The 14,739-nt window shown below is 35.8% G+C and overlaps 1 protein-coding gene across 1 annotated transcript in view; it reads right to left on the bottom strand.

Annotated features, from left to right (window-relative positions):
• Nucleotides 1-10,788, bottom strand: part of LOC145296828 (U2 snRNP-associated SURP motif-containing protein-like) — a 63,877-nt gene extending 53,089 nt beyond the window's left edge. Inside the window, exon 1 of the mRNA XM_080142939.1 lies at nucleotides 10,245-10,788. Coding sequence (XP_079999065.1) covers nucleotides 10,245-10,304 — 60 coding nt within the window. The 5' untranslated portion in view covers nucleotides 10,305-10,788. The remainder of the gene's footprint in view (nucleotides 1-10,244) is intronic.
• Nucleotides 10,789-14,739: the final 3,951 nt, after the last annotated feature.

Genomic DNA, 14,739 nt, shown 5'->3' with positions numbered 1-14,739 from the left:
TAAAATATAAATATGGACAAATTCTTATAAATGAAGAATGGAAAGCACCCATTGATTAGTATTTTTTATAGGTAAGTGATTTTTTGGACTATATATATGTATATATATATATATTTACAATTGGAGTAAGTTATAATTCGTTGAATTTCTTGTAATCATTTTAAAAACAAAAACGATTAAAAAAAAATATTGCATATTTTTCTATTAAACTGTTTATTATCTTAAAATTTGGTCTTTGCTCCTTTTATTGAAAAAAAATTAGGGTTTAAATAGCATTTTTCAAGTAGTTATAAGCTTCGAAAGATAGTGAGTCTAATTATTCAAATTTTTATCACTTATTTTTAATGGCGACATCTGGCACTGCTATGCATTCACTCAATTCATGTGAATTACTATGCTGATTTCTGAATGAACTCGTGAATGTTGTAAATAAAATATATGCTATAAGTAAACATTGTGTGACAAGGTGAGAGGAGTAAATAAAGTCCTCTTGGTAAGAGGTAAAAAAAATTCCTCCTGATTTGTTTTTTTGTTTGTTTCTTTTGTGTGTGTAAAAGGAAAAATGAACAAAATGAGGGAATGTCTTAATGAGACGATTTAAAATTCTTTGTTTCTTTTTCCTACTCTGGAAGGACGAGGTTGATTTTCTATTTCTGCTAAGTAAAACAAGTGCCAATAGGTAAAAGCTTATTCCAAAATAAATTGTATTATTATATGTATTGATTTTTTTAAAAGGTACTCGAATACCTCTTGGCTGGTGAGAAGGTTAAATGCACCCTTGTGATCAGAGACGTGATCGTGTAATCTTCAACTGTATTTCCCTCGATCTGGCATTGCTTAAATTCAGTGGAAAGGAAAAAATCAAGATTGCTCACAAAGAAATTGTGATGTCATTTAGTTGTCTTCCTTTTGACCATTTACTTTGGAATAATCTAACAATTTACATTTAAATGATTCTTTGTTGAATGAATAAAATTTTAAATTAATTTGCATGAATTCATAAGCTAAAACTTATCAGAGTTTCACATTTAAGGTGCTGTGAGTGTCTCAGATGCCAGGATGGACAACACCAGGTAACACCTTTTGCCTGTTCTCCATGCAGCCCAATCTGTCAGGTTGATATCAGACATGTTGTAAATACTTAAATCACTTATCCACTCAAGCTAAGGCCTCCTGTCTATCACACTCTAGTGCCTGAGATATTTGGGCATGTTATGCAGTTAAAAAATGTGTGGCATGCTATGTACCTAAGACACAGACTGAGTAAAGCATCAAAAATGACACTAATACAAAGTTTCTGATGAAGCACAGACGAAAGGCTCCTTTCCTCTAGTTTCATGCTACACATGGCATGGTTGTTATGCTGAAGTTGTTGCAGATGGGAAGCATTTGGGGTCCATATCATACTACCATGCAAGATAACAGAGCAAACAGAGGCTAAAAAGATTTTACCCAGAATCTTGAAAAAAAATTGTGCCTAGATGTATACGAGGGGCATGCAATAAGTAATACCCCAGTTGTCTGATCTTGCTGAAATTTTGAATGTGCAATAATTTATATCTCTATGGGTTATGTGGCAAATTACAGCTCTGAACTAATTGTGGTTTCTGTTTTACAGGTGTTTGAACGGAGTTAAGTGTGAAATGGAGCCTGTTGAATGTCGAACAGTGATCCGGTTTTTGTATTTGAAAGGACGCACACCACAGGAGACTTCTGATGAAATGAAAGAAACTTATGGGGACAATGCCCCATCATATGACCTTGTAAAACGCTAGCATTGTGAATTCAAACATGGCCGGAAGTCTGTGGAAACAGCTCCCAGACCTGGTCGCCCCCCTTCTGCCATTGATGAGGCATCTGTCTGTCAAGTTGAGGCTGCCATTTTGGAAGATCAGCGCATTACTATTCGCCAAATAGCCCAAGATTAGTACAGGGTCTGTGGAAACTATCATTCATGACAATTTGCATATGCATAAGGTGTCTGCCAGATGGATTCCCAGGCTGTTCACACCATTCCAGAAGCAAGAGCGTGTCGAGTGCTCGAGGATGAATTTGGAGATGTGCCAAGATGAGTCAAAGTTTTGCAAAAGACTGATTACACAAGATGAAACCTGGGTCCATCACTATGATTCAGAGACCAAACCCCAGTCAATGCAGTGGAAGCACTTGGACTCACCACCTCCAAAGAAGGCGAGGGTGCAGCCCTCCGCTGGCAAGGTCTTCTGAGACCAGGACGGAGTGATGACAGATTTCCTGGCAAAGGGTACTACAATTACAGGAGCCTATTATGCTTCACTTTTGAGGAAATTAAGGGAAGCTATCAAAATCAAGAGGCGGGGCAAGATCAGCAAAGGTACCGTCCTCCTGCAGGACAACGCTCCGGTCCACAACTCACATGTTGCCAGATCAGAAGCACGGGCGTGTGGTTATGAAATCCTCTCCCATCCTCCCTACTCTCCTGACCTTGCACCCTCTGACTTTCCCTCTTCCCAGCCATGAAGTTGTTTTTGAAAGGAAAGTGTTTCCCAGATGATGCAGCCTTGATTTCTGAAGTCACGTCATGGTTGGAGGACCAACCTGGGGTGTTCTACAGAAACGGTCTCCAGAGCTGCATCAAACGATGGGAGAAATGCATAACTCTGGGTGATTCCTATGTAGAGAAAGACTAATAACTGTGCCAAGTTTCATTGCTCTACTGCTATGGGAAGTGGGGCAGGGGCATTACTTATTGCATGCCCCTCATAGTTTAGCAGCAGCTTCCTGAACCTTTCACAAATAACACAGAAACGTGATAGTACATTCATAACCACGACCAGCATTTACCGTGTTACTCAGATAATAGAAGGTAGCTCCAACATGAAGTAGGGCATCATTTACATCTACATGTGCCACAACTTTACCGTCAATCAACACCCAAACATCTGCAACAAACAGAATTCAAATCAATTACCAGCTTCTCAGTAAGATGACCACATTTCTTGTGCACCCAGTTTGCATTGGGAGCATTCAATGTTTACACCTATGCCTCTATGACAGACAGCATAGAAAACATGCCAGCGTTTTGCAGGACATAGAGACCAACACCAGCACTATGCATGATATATTTTGCTAAGTTTAGTTTTGCAAACATTTTTTTCTTAAAGTCTATTTCTTGATGCAACAATCCTTATAAAAATCATCTAAATGCCATTTGAATTTTATGCTATGCAAACTTGTTATTGTGCAAACTATTATTGTAAATTTTAATGAAAACATGTTTTTTTATTTAATATTTTTAAGATTTTTAATCTTACAGAAACAATTTGTAAAAGACCATTATTTTGATTGTCTTATGACTTGTAAATGATGTGAAACCGATTTTGGATCTACTATGATCCTGGCACTCTCGACCGCTAGCCTAAATTTATAGTTAACCATAGACGGTTAGAGATGGAGCAATTGAATGATTACGATTTACTTTTCTATTAACATGTAATCACTCGCAGTCATTGGTATGCGCTTCAAACGATTAGAACACTTGTGCTTTTTTGACAATTTCTATTCAATTTGAAGCTAATATGAACAGTTCTAGTTTGGAACTTCCAAGTGCTGTATGTGCTCTCCGCTTATCTTGACATTGCTTCCAGTCATCCTGGACTTCCCCCTGTCCACTGGACTCAAGCGGTGCTGATTCAGGAGAGGTGTGGTTGGAGATTGTGCAACCCTTGCCTCACAATTATACATGCAGCTGCCACTACAGGGGGTATCCTTTGTTTTTTGAGACTGAACGGTTCCTATTGTGTTGATGAAACTTAAATAAACTTGAATTAATTGTAGAGACGTTTTTTTTTTAATTGGAACTTGGTGGCCTTCTTTCTTCTTATCAAACAAGGTCAATTAGATGAATAGACACAATGATGCTGCACACAGAAAGCTAATCTCAACATTCATCTTCCCATAAACTTACAGATGTTAATGAAGGACATGTTTTCATTCTCATCATCGTCGATTCCATAGTAATCATAAAAACACGATTACTTGAATCATGTTCTCTTATCACTTAAGTGAGGTTGATCACCATTTTGCTTCAATAAAGCTTTAGTATTTGAAAACATTAAAAAATAAACCGTTTGCTTTCACTCATTCCTTTAGAAGGGATTGATTTATTGCTGGTTGCCTACAACAAACTTTATATTACTCCTAAATCATGCACTACTGTCATATCAAGCAACGTGAACAAATTTAAATAGCATGAAACAGATTTTGCTTTGGGCAAAGATTCTAAATACAGGCCACATCGTTTTGGGGCTATGTTTTATACCCTCCCTCCAAATGCACTGGCAATTATCAAATTAAATAAAAAAACGGGATGCATCGAGAGTTGGTTACTTTTTTTTTTTATCATTTTGACTTTAGTCATCGATTGATTTTTTTATAGCCGGTCTAAATAAACTTCATTTACAATATAAAACAGTTTTTACAAATTGTTAAGGTAGAAAAAGAGGATTTCCTTTAACTATAAAGTCAGTATCTATTTTACAATGAAAATATGACAGCGATCTGAACAGCTATTAATACATGAAAATAATTTATTTTTTATAATCTTAATCTGATGTTAATCTCTATCTACTTATATATAAAAGGCACTTTGTGTGTGTGCACGCAAAAAAATTCATTCCCTATGGACTCCGAAACAGCTAAGCCGATTTTTTTTCAAAATTTCACGCAAACATGCTTTATGTGTCTGGGAGTCTTCTTAAATATGTTTTGTACCAGAATACCTCTGATACGTACTGAAAATCGAAAACATCCGATGAAAGTAGGAACAGTCAGGTTTTGACCAAACACTCATAATACGGCCTAACATCACAGGTGCATTTTAGAAGTTTTATCATCGCACAAGCAGGGGTGCACATGAAATGAATGTTTTTGTTTAGAGCACAAACAGAATTGAACAATGATACTTGACTTTTGCATTTTAAGTCAAGCCATTATAGAAAAATAATTTTGTATTTGTTTTATGCGAGTAGCCAGCATAGTATAAACACCCCCTAACCTCTCCATGTATAGAACGGCTTTCGAAGTAAACACCCCCAACCTCAAAAGCGGTTCTTTACATGAGGTCGCGGGTGCGTTTATTTCCGAAAATCGTTCTAACATAGGGAGGTTGGGGGTGTTTATACTATGCTGGGTACTCTCGTAAAAATTTTTTTTATAAAATCAATAGTAGGTTCTCTACAATGCAATGTAGACTACAATGTATTGTGGACTAAGTTAGGACTAGGTGTGGACTAAGTGGGGAGGCATGTAAAGTTTCTCTTGGCACCGAATTAGAGCAGGCAATCAATCGATTTGATTGAAAAATGGGCAATGTAACTGATTTTTTTTTTTTTTTTTTTTTTTTACACAGTGATCACCACTTATTAAGGCCCGGAAGCCACTGAGGGATAAGGGTTATTGCAAGTACATTACGTTAGTGTGGAGATTTGATGAAGTGTTTAATTGAGGGGGGGGGGCGGTTCATTAGGAATTTGTTAACATTGGACTTGAAGACATCCAAGTTGTAGTCCGGAGGGAAGCAGGCAAACGGAACAAAGTTCCACAGGCGTGCAGTTCTAAGAAAGAAGCTTGTTCATGGAATCCGCGTTTTGATTTAGGCACAGATATAGAGTGGGGGAAATTTTTCACAGTGGATTCAGCTAGACGGGTGTTTTTCGTGAAAGATTGGCGAGGGGGGACCAGGGATTGGAGTTCAGACGAGCACCTGCCATGAAAATAACGATAAAACAAGGATAGGCTCGCAACGTCTCTTCTGTGGGAGAGAGGTTGCAGGGTAGAGAAAAGGGCATCCCCCACTAAGCCACGAAGTCTATTTTGTACTCTGTCAAGGCATGATAGGCTGTTTTTGGCCGCTCCTGCCCAGATATGGCAACAGTATTCCATCCTTGGACGTACTTGGCTTTTATATAGATAGAGAATTGCATCAGTAGTGAGATATCTTCTGGAGCGGTAGAAGGATCCCACCATCTTTCCAGCGACCTTGGCAACAGACTTGATGTACGTGTTCCATTTCAGATCAGGAGTAAAGGTCAAACCCAGAAGCTTGTCAAAACACGGGGCCTCACCCAGACGAGAGCCATCCATCACAATTGATCCCAGCTGAGGATAAGAGCGTTGATGATGTAAGGATAGGAGTTTGGTTTTAGATGCATTAAAGGTAACCAGCCACATCTTCCCCCACTGAACCACGCACTGGATATCAGAGTAGAGAGAATCCGAGAGAACTTTGTCATTTACAGCCTTTGATGTGTTGCCGTAGATGGTCGTGTCATCAGCATAGATGTCAACGAATGATTTAAGTATGTGTTTAGGGAGGTCATTGATGTAGATCAGGAAGAGAGTTGGGCCCAGGATTGACCCCTGAGGGACTCCAGCATTTATATTGCAGGCCTCCGATTTTTGTCCATCTACCACTACTCTTATGAGCCTATCGGAGAGAAATGATTTAATGATTGAGAAAATATTTCCAGTTATACCGTAGCTGGAAATCTTGTGAAGTAGACCCTTATGCCATACCTTGTCGAAGGCCTTTGATATGTCAAGAGCAATTGCCCTAGAAAGGAAGCCTTTGTCAAGAGATTCACTAATCCTGTGGGATATAACCGTCAGCACATCTGCGGTAGATCTTGCAGAGCGGAAACCATATTGTGTGTCACTAAGAAGGTTATTCCTGCTGAGGTGGTTGACTATTTCTCTATTTAATATGGATTCCAGCAACTTACTCATAACACACAGGAGACTTATTGGTCTGTACTGAGAGGGAGATGACTTATCACCTGAATTCTTAAATACAGGGCAAACTGATGAGGTCTTCCAGGGGGTCGGAAAGCACTTCTCCTTAAGGCAGCGCTTAAATAGTTTCGTAAGTATGGGAGCAAGTTCTGGTTGAAGCTTTTTTAACACTATAATTAAGATGCCATCAGGGCCAGTTGCTTTACTGGAATCTAGGTTTTTTATTAGCTTGGCGACCTCATGCACGGATATTTGTATGTTACTTAGCTTGTTCTGTGTTATAGGAGGAAATATGGGGAGTTGATGGCCTTCGTCGCATAGGGTAGAATTAGCTGCAAAGTTCTTTGCAAATAGTTTGGCCTTGTCTGATGCTGACGAGATGACCTCTGGTCCATTGATAATGGTTGGGATAGAACGCACACTTCTGTTCAGGATCCTATTTGTTATTTGCCAAAACTGGTGGGATCCAAGCCGCTGATCAGCTACCTTGGATTTAACAGACTGGGCATATAGCTCTCTTGCATTTTTTATTACTCTTTTATAGTGGTTGCTGGCAGACCTGAAAGCAGCTTTAGTCTCAGTGCATCTATTACGTTGGTAGCTATGGAAAAAGTGATTTCTGTGCGCGATAGCAGCAGCACATTCTGGGGAGAACCATAACAATAAAAGTACTGAAGTGTGAAACAACATTCGTTGATCCTCATTAAACCTTGGGCAATGTCGGGTCTTCTTGCTAGTCCATAATAATTTGCACATATTTTCAGGAAGGGACAGGGTAAATGGTATATAAAAAAATATTGACTTGTTGCATGCACTTCCGTCATTCGGATTATAGTGTAGTTGGTGTTTTCAAAACTTTTCACTGTTTTGTCTACAGAGAAACGATAAGGACAATTTAAATGTTGATCAATGATTTGTTTTTAATAAATTTCCGTACAAAAGAGTTTGAACTCAAATTAGAACGCAACATAGAAAAAAAGAAACGTGCATACTGCATGGGCACCTTCGTCAATGACAAGATGTTACTCTTCTACCTAGCTAAATAAGTGTTTAGTGGTTTTAATCACTTTAAAATGTTTATTCGCTGCGGAAAACAGTGTCGAGTGTTTGTGAGAACAAGAAAAATCGTCGCGAATTGACAGCTAAGTCTTTAAAATGACTATTTTTACGTCATTTTCAAGTTCGCGGCCATTTGTTTTTTTGTTTTCACTTACCGCTCGGGCGCTCGCCTCGACACTATATGCTTTTCGAAGCGAATTACATTTTAAAATGATTAAAACTACTAAACACTTATTTAGCTAGGTAGAAGAGTAACTTATCTTGCCTTCGATAACCTTTATTTGTTATATTTGATTTTTTACCACTTTTTCGAATCTCTGTGGATTGTAAAACATACCTAAATTGTTCTCATTGATTGTTTTCTTTTTATATTATTATTATTAAAGGTATGAATACTTTTATTACATCTTAAATTGCCATAATTATATAGACTAGTTTTTTTCGGAAGAGAATTTGGGATGCTGAAAACATACGCAACGCCGCAACGGTCGTAACGATGGTATTTTATTTGATGATAGATCGAGATGGGATTGATCAATTTGTTTCAAAATATTCCATATCTTTGGGTTTTATTATTGATTTGCTGGTACTCATGCAGAGAGTGATCCGTGCTGAAATAACGTTATTATTTAAAAAGCCATTCTTAACGTGGGAAGGGGAGGGTGTTTTGTACTTATTCTGTACTTTAACCTTACAATTGAATAAAAAAAACATATAAAACTTTAATTAAACGTGGAAATACGATTTAAAAAATAGCGCGGATCACTCTCTGCATTAGCACCGATTTGCTTCCACACAAAAAAAGTTAATACTGATAAAAAAAAAACTGATAAAACGTTAACAAGAAAACAAATAATTTTAAAGAAGGTAAACTATGGAAACGATGTGGCGCAATGTTTATAAGAGCGGATTGTGGGGTCGGCATGCCGAGTTAAGAGTTCGATCACTTCTAACTGCACTGCACAGTGCACAGCACAGTGCACTGCATCATCACCATTATTAATACCCTTGGGAAAGATATTAATTCATATATTCCCCCTCCCGCTATAAATAAAATAGTAAGATAGACTAAACACTTAAGTCTTGATTGTGAAACTTGTTTAAAAGGAAAATCAGTTTTTCTCTTTTAACACCGACATTGTTTTCCAGTTGTCCCGGATTTCACCTTGCCAATGGACTCTAGCCAGCAATGCCGGTGAACGCGGTGGGAAATTGCGCAACTATTGTTTCACTACAGACACTGTTACTAAAACTTACAAGAGGTAACCACTGGATATCACAAAAGAAAATATACCTTCTAAACGATTTCTTTTTAACTTTGTTTTGTTTTTTTGTATAAATGCAAAATAAAAAATGTAATTAAATTTTGAGTACTTCGGTGCTTTTAGTTAGAAATACACAGGTGAAATATGACAGTTCAAAATAAATTCTTAGGAAAACTGATAACTTACGTATCGGGCAAAAGTAGGTATCTATACCAAAAATTACGGAAAATTATCGAGTGGAATTCTAATTAAAAATGTAGTTTTACCATATATTTCCATACTTGTATAAAAAGAAATATTTTTAGCTAAGTTTTATGTTTAGTTGAAATTCTAAAGCACAAAATTTTATATTCGAGCTTAAAAATCGAACACAAAACAATGAAATTCTTTTTTATTATTATAGAAGATTCGTTTTTTTTTTTTAAGTGAAATAAATTATTTTTATTACTTTTGAATGAAGCATTGTTAATCCCCCATTTGCATGTAAGTATGAATTAACAAATAATAAAACGCTATAAAAACTGATATTTTTGCTGACATATTGCCGACCGAAAGATCACGTACGAATCGGAGGAAAAAATGCGTCAGCGTTTCAGTCTTTATAAGACATTTAAGTTGTATTTTTAGGAGAGAGAAGAAAAAAAAACGTTAATTCTTAAGTCAGTTTACTCAAATATATATTTTTTATATATTCATAAATACACATCCTTAAAGTCCATAATTTAGGAATTTTTTTAATATAAAATCTAAACAAAATTAAAAACAATTAAGTGTGAATGGCAAAATTAAGCCGTTTTATAGCATTTATAATAGTCTAAGCATGAAAAGATTTAACCTAAATAAATAACTTTCGATATTAACAATCTATTACAAAAAACTTTTTTTTAATATGAAATAAAGATGTTTATTAAAATAATTTCGAATAAAATCGAAACACACATTACTTAAAAACGAAAATTTAGAGATAAAAATCGATTTACAAAATAAGTAAAACTCCAAACTATATCTCTAGGTGTTACTTAACTAAGTAACTCTTGAGTTAATAAAATCAGAATCTAATATAAAATCATCATTTTAAAAATCTATATATTTCGTATGAGACATAAAGAATATGTTTATTATGACCAAAATACTTTTATTTCTACTTACCTTCATTGATCCTGGAGTTAATCCTTCCGTTTTCAATCCCCACGGTAGCTTCTCCGCCATGTTGATTTCTTAAGTAGAATTTCGCAATATTTGTTGTTGCGGATTCCGTGACTACAACAGTAACACACGATCTTTTCGTACGTTTTCAACTAAACATTCCCCCTTTAACACTAATTAAAACAAAAGAAATGATAATAATAACCTAATAGTTGCTTGTGTACCTTCATTTTGATATAAAACAAAAATACGACTCAAGACACAAACAACTAAGGAAGCATTTTCCTTCCTTCACCCACTTTTTCTTTCTTTCTTTCGTTTTTTCTTCTTTTTTTTTAAGAAAAAACTATATTTTTTATCCCTTGATCTCTTAATAATTAAATGCGTTCTAAAATTGCTAACAAAATAAAATATTTAATATCTTCTAAATAAATGAAACCCCTTTGATGGAATTTCTAAAATAATAAGAAAACTGTTAAAAATTTAAAAAGGAATAGAAAAAGTTAAGCAGCAAGCACTTGCTCCGATAGTAACTCCAAGGGAGATAATCGTGTTTTAACCAGATGTAAATTGAAGACTACTTATTTTATATCTTGGCACGCAAGAATATAACTATCAAAACAAAATTTAACAATTTTCTGCCTGACTTTAAATAATTTTATAATGAATTGGTCGATTAATATATATATATATATATATATATATATATATATATAGAGAGAGAGAGAGAGAGAGACAGTACTGTTTCATTGTATCCACAAGTGCGGCGAGACTAGCACCTTTCCCTAGCCATGGATTGAACCTACAACCATCGCGTTGATAGTCGGCAGTTCTAATTCTAACCACTGGACTATGGATCGGTGCTCATAAACATCTTATCAAATGTTCATTTAATAAACATTCGCCCATCGCTTTACAGTGCTCGAGCTACTAGTTTGTTTGCAAACAAACAGACAGCGAGTCACACTTAATAATTAAATAAGCAGTGGGTGAGATACATTTACGACAGTGCTCAACCTAAAGAGGGTAGCTTAATATAGTTATACAGATACAGTACTGTTCCGTTGTATCACAACTCATCAGTGCAGCTAGACTAGCACCTTTCCCTAACTGTGGATTGAACAACTATTGCATTGATAGTCGGCAGTTCTAACGACTAGATTGGACCATAGATCGGTGCTCATAAACTTCTCATCAAATATTCATATATATATATTTTATTTTTTAGTTTAATATATTTTATTCATTTATATATATATATATATATAAATATATATATATATATATAATTAAATAAATGAATAAAATATATTAAACTAAAAAATTTTTTTTCAAAAGTACTCAATACATACGTAGAGTGAAATCAAGTGAAATTATATAAAGATAAAACTTGAACCCCTGAAGAGATGATTAAAATCGTCGAAACGCAGATTAATCTGCATTGTTTTTTCTGATGTTTATATGATTTCATAAAAGCGGGAGAAATCTTCTAGACAAAGGCAATTTTGTTTTATTTGTATCCAGATCTTGATTTTTTTCCACAATATGAAGGGAGACGAGCAGCAAGATTCACATCGCACTTAAACTTCTGCATGTTAGCACAGTTGTGAAAGCAGAATCGCGGAAAGGAGTTCCAAAGTCTAGCAGTTCTGGGAAAGAAACTATTGGAGTAGAAGGCTTTTTTACATCTAGGGATCTCTACTATGTAAGTGTGGGATTTAGCTGCTTGTCGGGTTTGTCAGAGGTAGTTATGTCGAGGGGGTACCAGTGCTTGTAGTTTGTCAGAGCATTCACCATTAAAATACTTGTAGAACAGGCAGAGGGATGCAACATTTCATCGATAGGACAGAGGCTGAAGCTTAGATGACAGTTCAGGACCTATCAGGTTGGCGATTCTCTTTTGAACCCTATCTAGGAGGGAGAGACAAGTAGCAGATGCAGCAGCCCAAATATGAGAATACTCCATACATGAGCGAATGGTGGCCTTATAGAGGTCCAGGATACTTCCAGGCGTAAGTAGCTTTCTTGCATGGAAGAGAGAACCCACCTTCTTCACAGCGGCCTTAACAATGCTCTCAGTGTATCTGTTCCAACTCATGTCCCCCGTGAATGTTAAGCTGAGGAGTTTAAAAGAAGTATTTTCAGGTAATGTATCTTTAGCCATAGCTATTGGTGGTAGAGAAAGTTTCTTGTAATTATTGAAAGAAACAAGCTTAGTCTTGGCAGCATTGAATGTGGTCATCCATTTTTGTCTCCATTCCACTACAGATTGGAGAGTGTTTCTGCCATTTCTTTAGATATGTGTTCATTTGTTTTCTCCTCATGCCTGTTATAGAGCATGGTGTCATCAGCAAATATACCCATCTCAGAGACAATTTTGACAGACAGGTCATTTATGGATATTAGGAATAATAAAGGTCCAAGAATAGACCCCTGAGGTAGTCTTGCATTTATATCATACTGTTTAGATGTACGACCGTCAAGCACAACCTATATTCTTCTCTTACTTAAGAAAGATTTAATTACGTTATGTATTCTTCCAGTGATACTATATGATCTAATTTTGTTGAGAAGACCATCATGCCATACACTGTCAAAAGCCTTAGATATATCTAGGGCTACTGCCCTAGTCTCTCCTGCTTTACCCAGTGCATGGTATATATAAAGGAAGGAATTATTTTTTTAATTTTTATCAATACATTACAACTAATCAAAGTAAAAGGACACTTTTGTGGTAATTCTGTGAATGGATTGTCAGTTAAATGATGAAGAATATTATGAGAGGATTGAAAATGGAATGAAAAAAATTTGATTACTTATGAGGAGAATTTATAACAAGTATTTGTTGCGATTGGATTTGAAAACTATCATGTTGTAGTCTGCAGGAGAGCAGTCCCATGGTAATTTTCAACAAAAGTTGCAAAATATGTCTCCTGGTTGTTTTGAATAAGGATGTTCAAAGAAATTTCTATAGAAATGCAATCCATGTCCCAGCTATGAACCTGCATGCATCAAGAGCAAAAATCATATTTGCAATGAACACTTTCATTCAACCAAAGCATATCTGCCTACTGAAGATGAAGTCTTTGCTGTCGTCATTGTCCTTGAAAAAGCAAAACATTTTAAACTTGGATGCAACAACTACAAATCACTTTTAAAAGTTGTAGATAACTGCAAGCAAGAGAACACAGAAATAAAAAAATAAAAAAAACCCAAAAAACGCTCATCTGCTTAATCTAAAGAAAAAACTAATTTTGTATCATCTGCATACTTGATAGGAAAAACAAATCACCATACACAATATTCAGACGTTCATCTGACTTAAGACATACCCCACCAAAAAACGCTAGGTAACGGATAAGGAAAGGAACAAAGAAATAAAAAATCATGAAAAGGAACGAATGAAAAATTCTATGATGACTATTATGAGAATGCATACATGTTATTGCCATTACTTGTTTGTTTTATTAAATTTGGCTTTAGTTTAAGGTTTTACATAAAATAAATCCTAAGGTTAAGATAGAAAGATAATAAAGAGAAATGAAATCGAAGGTAAAAGTATGGAAGGGCACGGATAGAATGATGTAATCAGTGGAGGCAAATGGACACTATTGTCATCAGTTATCTTTTTCTTTATTGTTGTTTTTTTCATCCCAAACAAAGTAATTGGATATAAGGGTCTACTATTTGGGACAAAAATTTGCACTTTGTACGAAACACAAATCACCAGACACCATATTCCAGACGTTCATCTGACTTAAGAAATAACCAAAAAACACCACACGATATTCACACAACGGCTACTTGCGATGATCATTTTTCTCTTGGTGAAACAACTTTATGACGTCCATTAATATTGAGAGACTCTATGACACATACAAATGCCTCAGCATCTCAAGTAATAAATAAATTTGACTTCAGATCAGAAGGCTGCATGTTCAAATAACATTGGGGTCACCAATTTGTTAAAAAAAATTGAGGTTTCATCATTTCCATTAATTTGTGATTACAAAAACAGAGACTTTCTTTACATTTTTTAATCAGTTTTACTTCAACAACAACAACAACAACAACAACAGCAGCAGCAGCAGCAGCAACAAAAAGTGATGGTGGCTCAATGGTTAATGACATAGACTGACAATCTGAGTGTACCAAGTTCGCGTCCAGTTCGTTCCACAGAAACACTTTCACTTAGGGAAATTGGTAACTTTCAACATGGTCCCTCTCATAAGTAATTGATATCTTTCTAGAAAAAATTCTTAATAGAACGATATCAGGGAAACAAACGCCAACAAGATCATCATGAATAATGCTCAACAACAAAAATAACAACAACAGCAGCAAGAAGATAACGATGGCTAAGTGGTCAATGACATGAACTGACAACCTGAGTATGGCAGGTTCGAATCCAGTTCGTTTCACAGAAGCACTTTTACTTAGGATGTTGGCAACCTTCATGTGCTGTAAGTACCCAATGTATTTCTAGAAATAATTCTGT

Source organism: Euprymna scolopes, chromosome 17 (genome assembly GCF_053919585.1).
Source record: "Euprymna scolopes isolate OS-2025 chromosome 17, ASM5391958v1, whole genome shotgun sequence".
Taxonomy (NCBI): domain Eukaryota; kingdom Metazoa; phylum Mollusca; class Cephalopoda; order Sepiida; family Sepiolidae; genus Euprymna; species Euprymna scolopes.
This window is presented reverse-complemented; position numbering and strand designations above follow the sequence as displayed.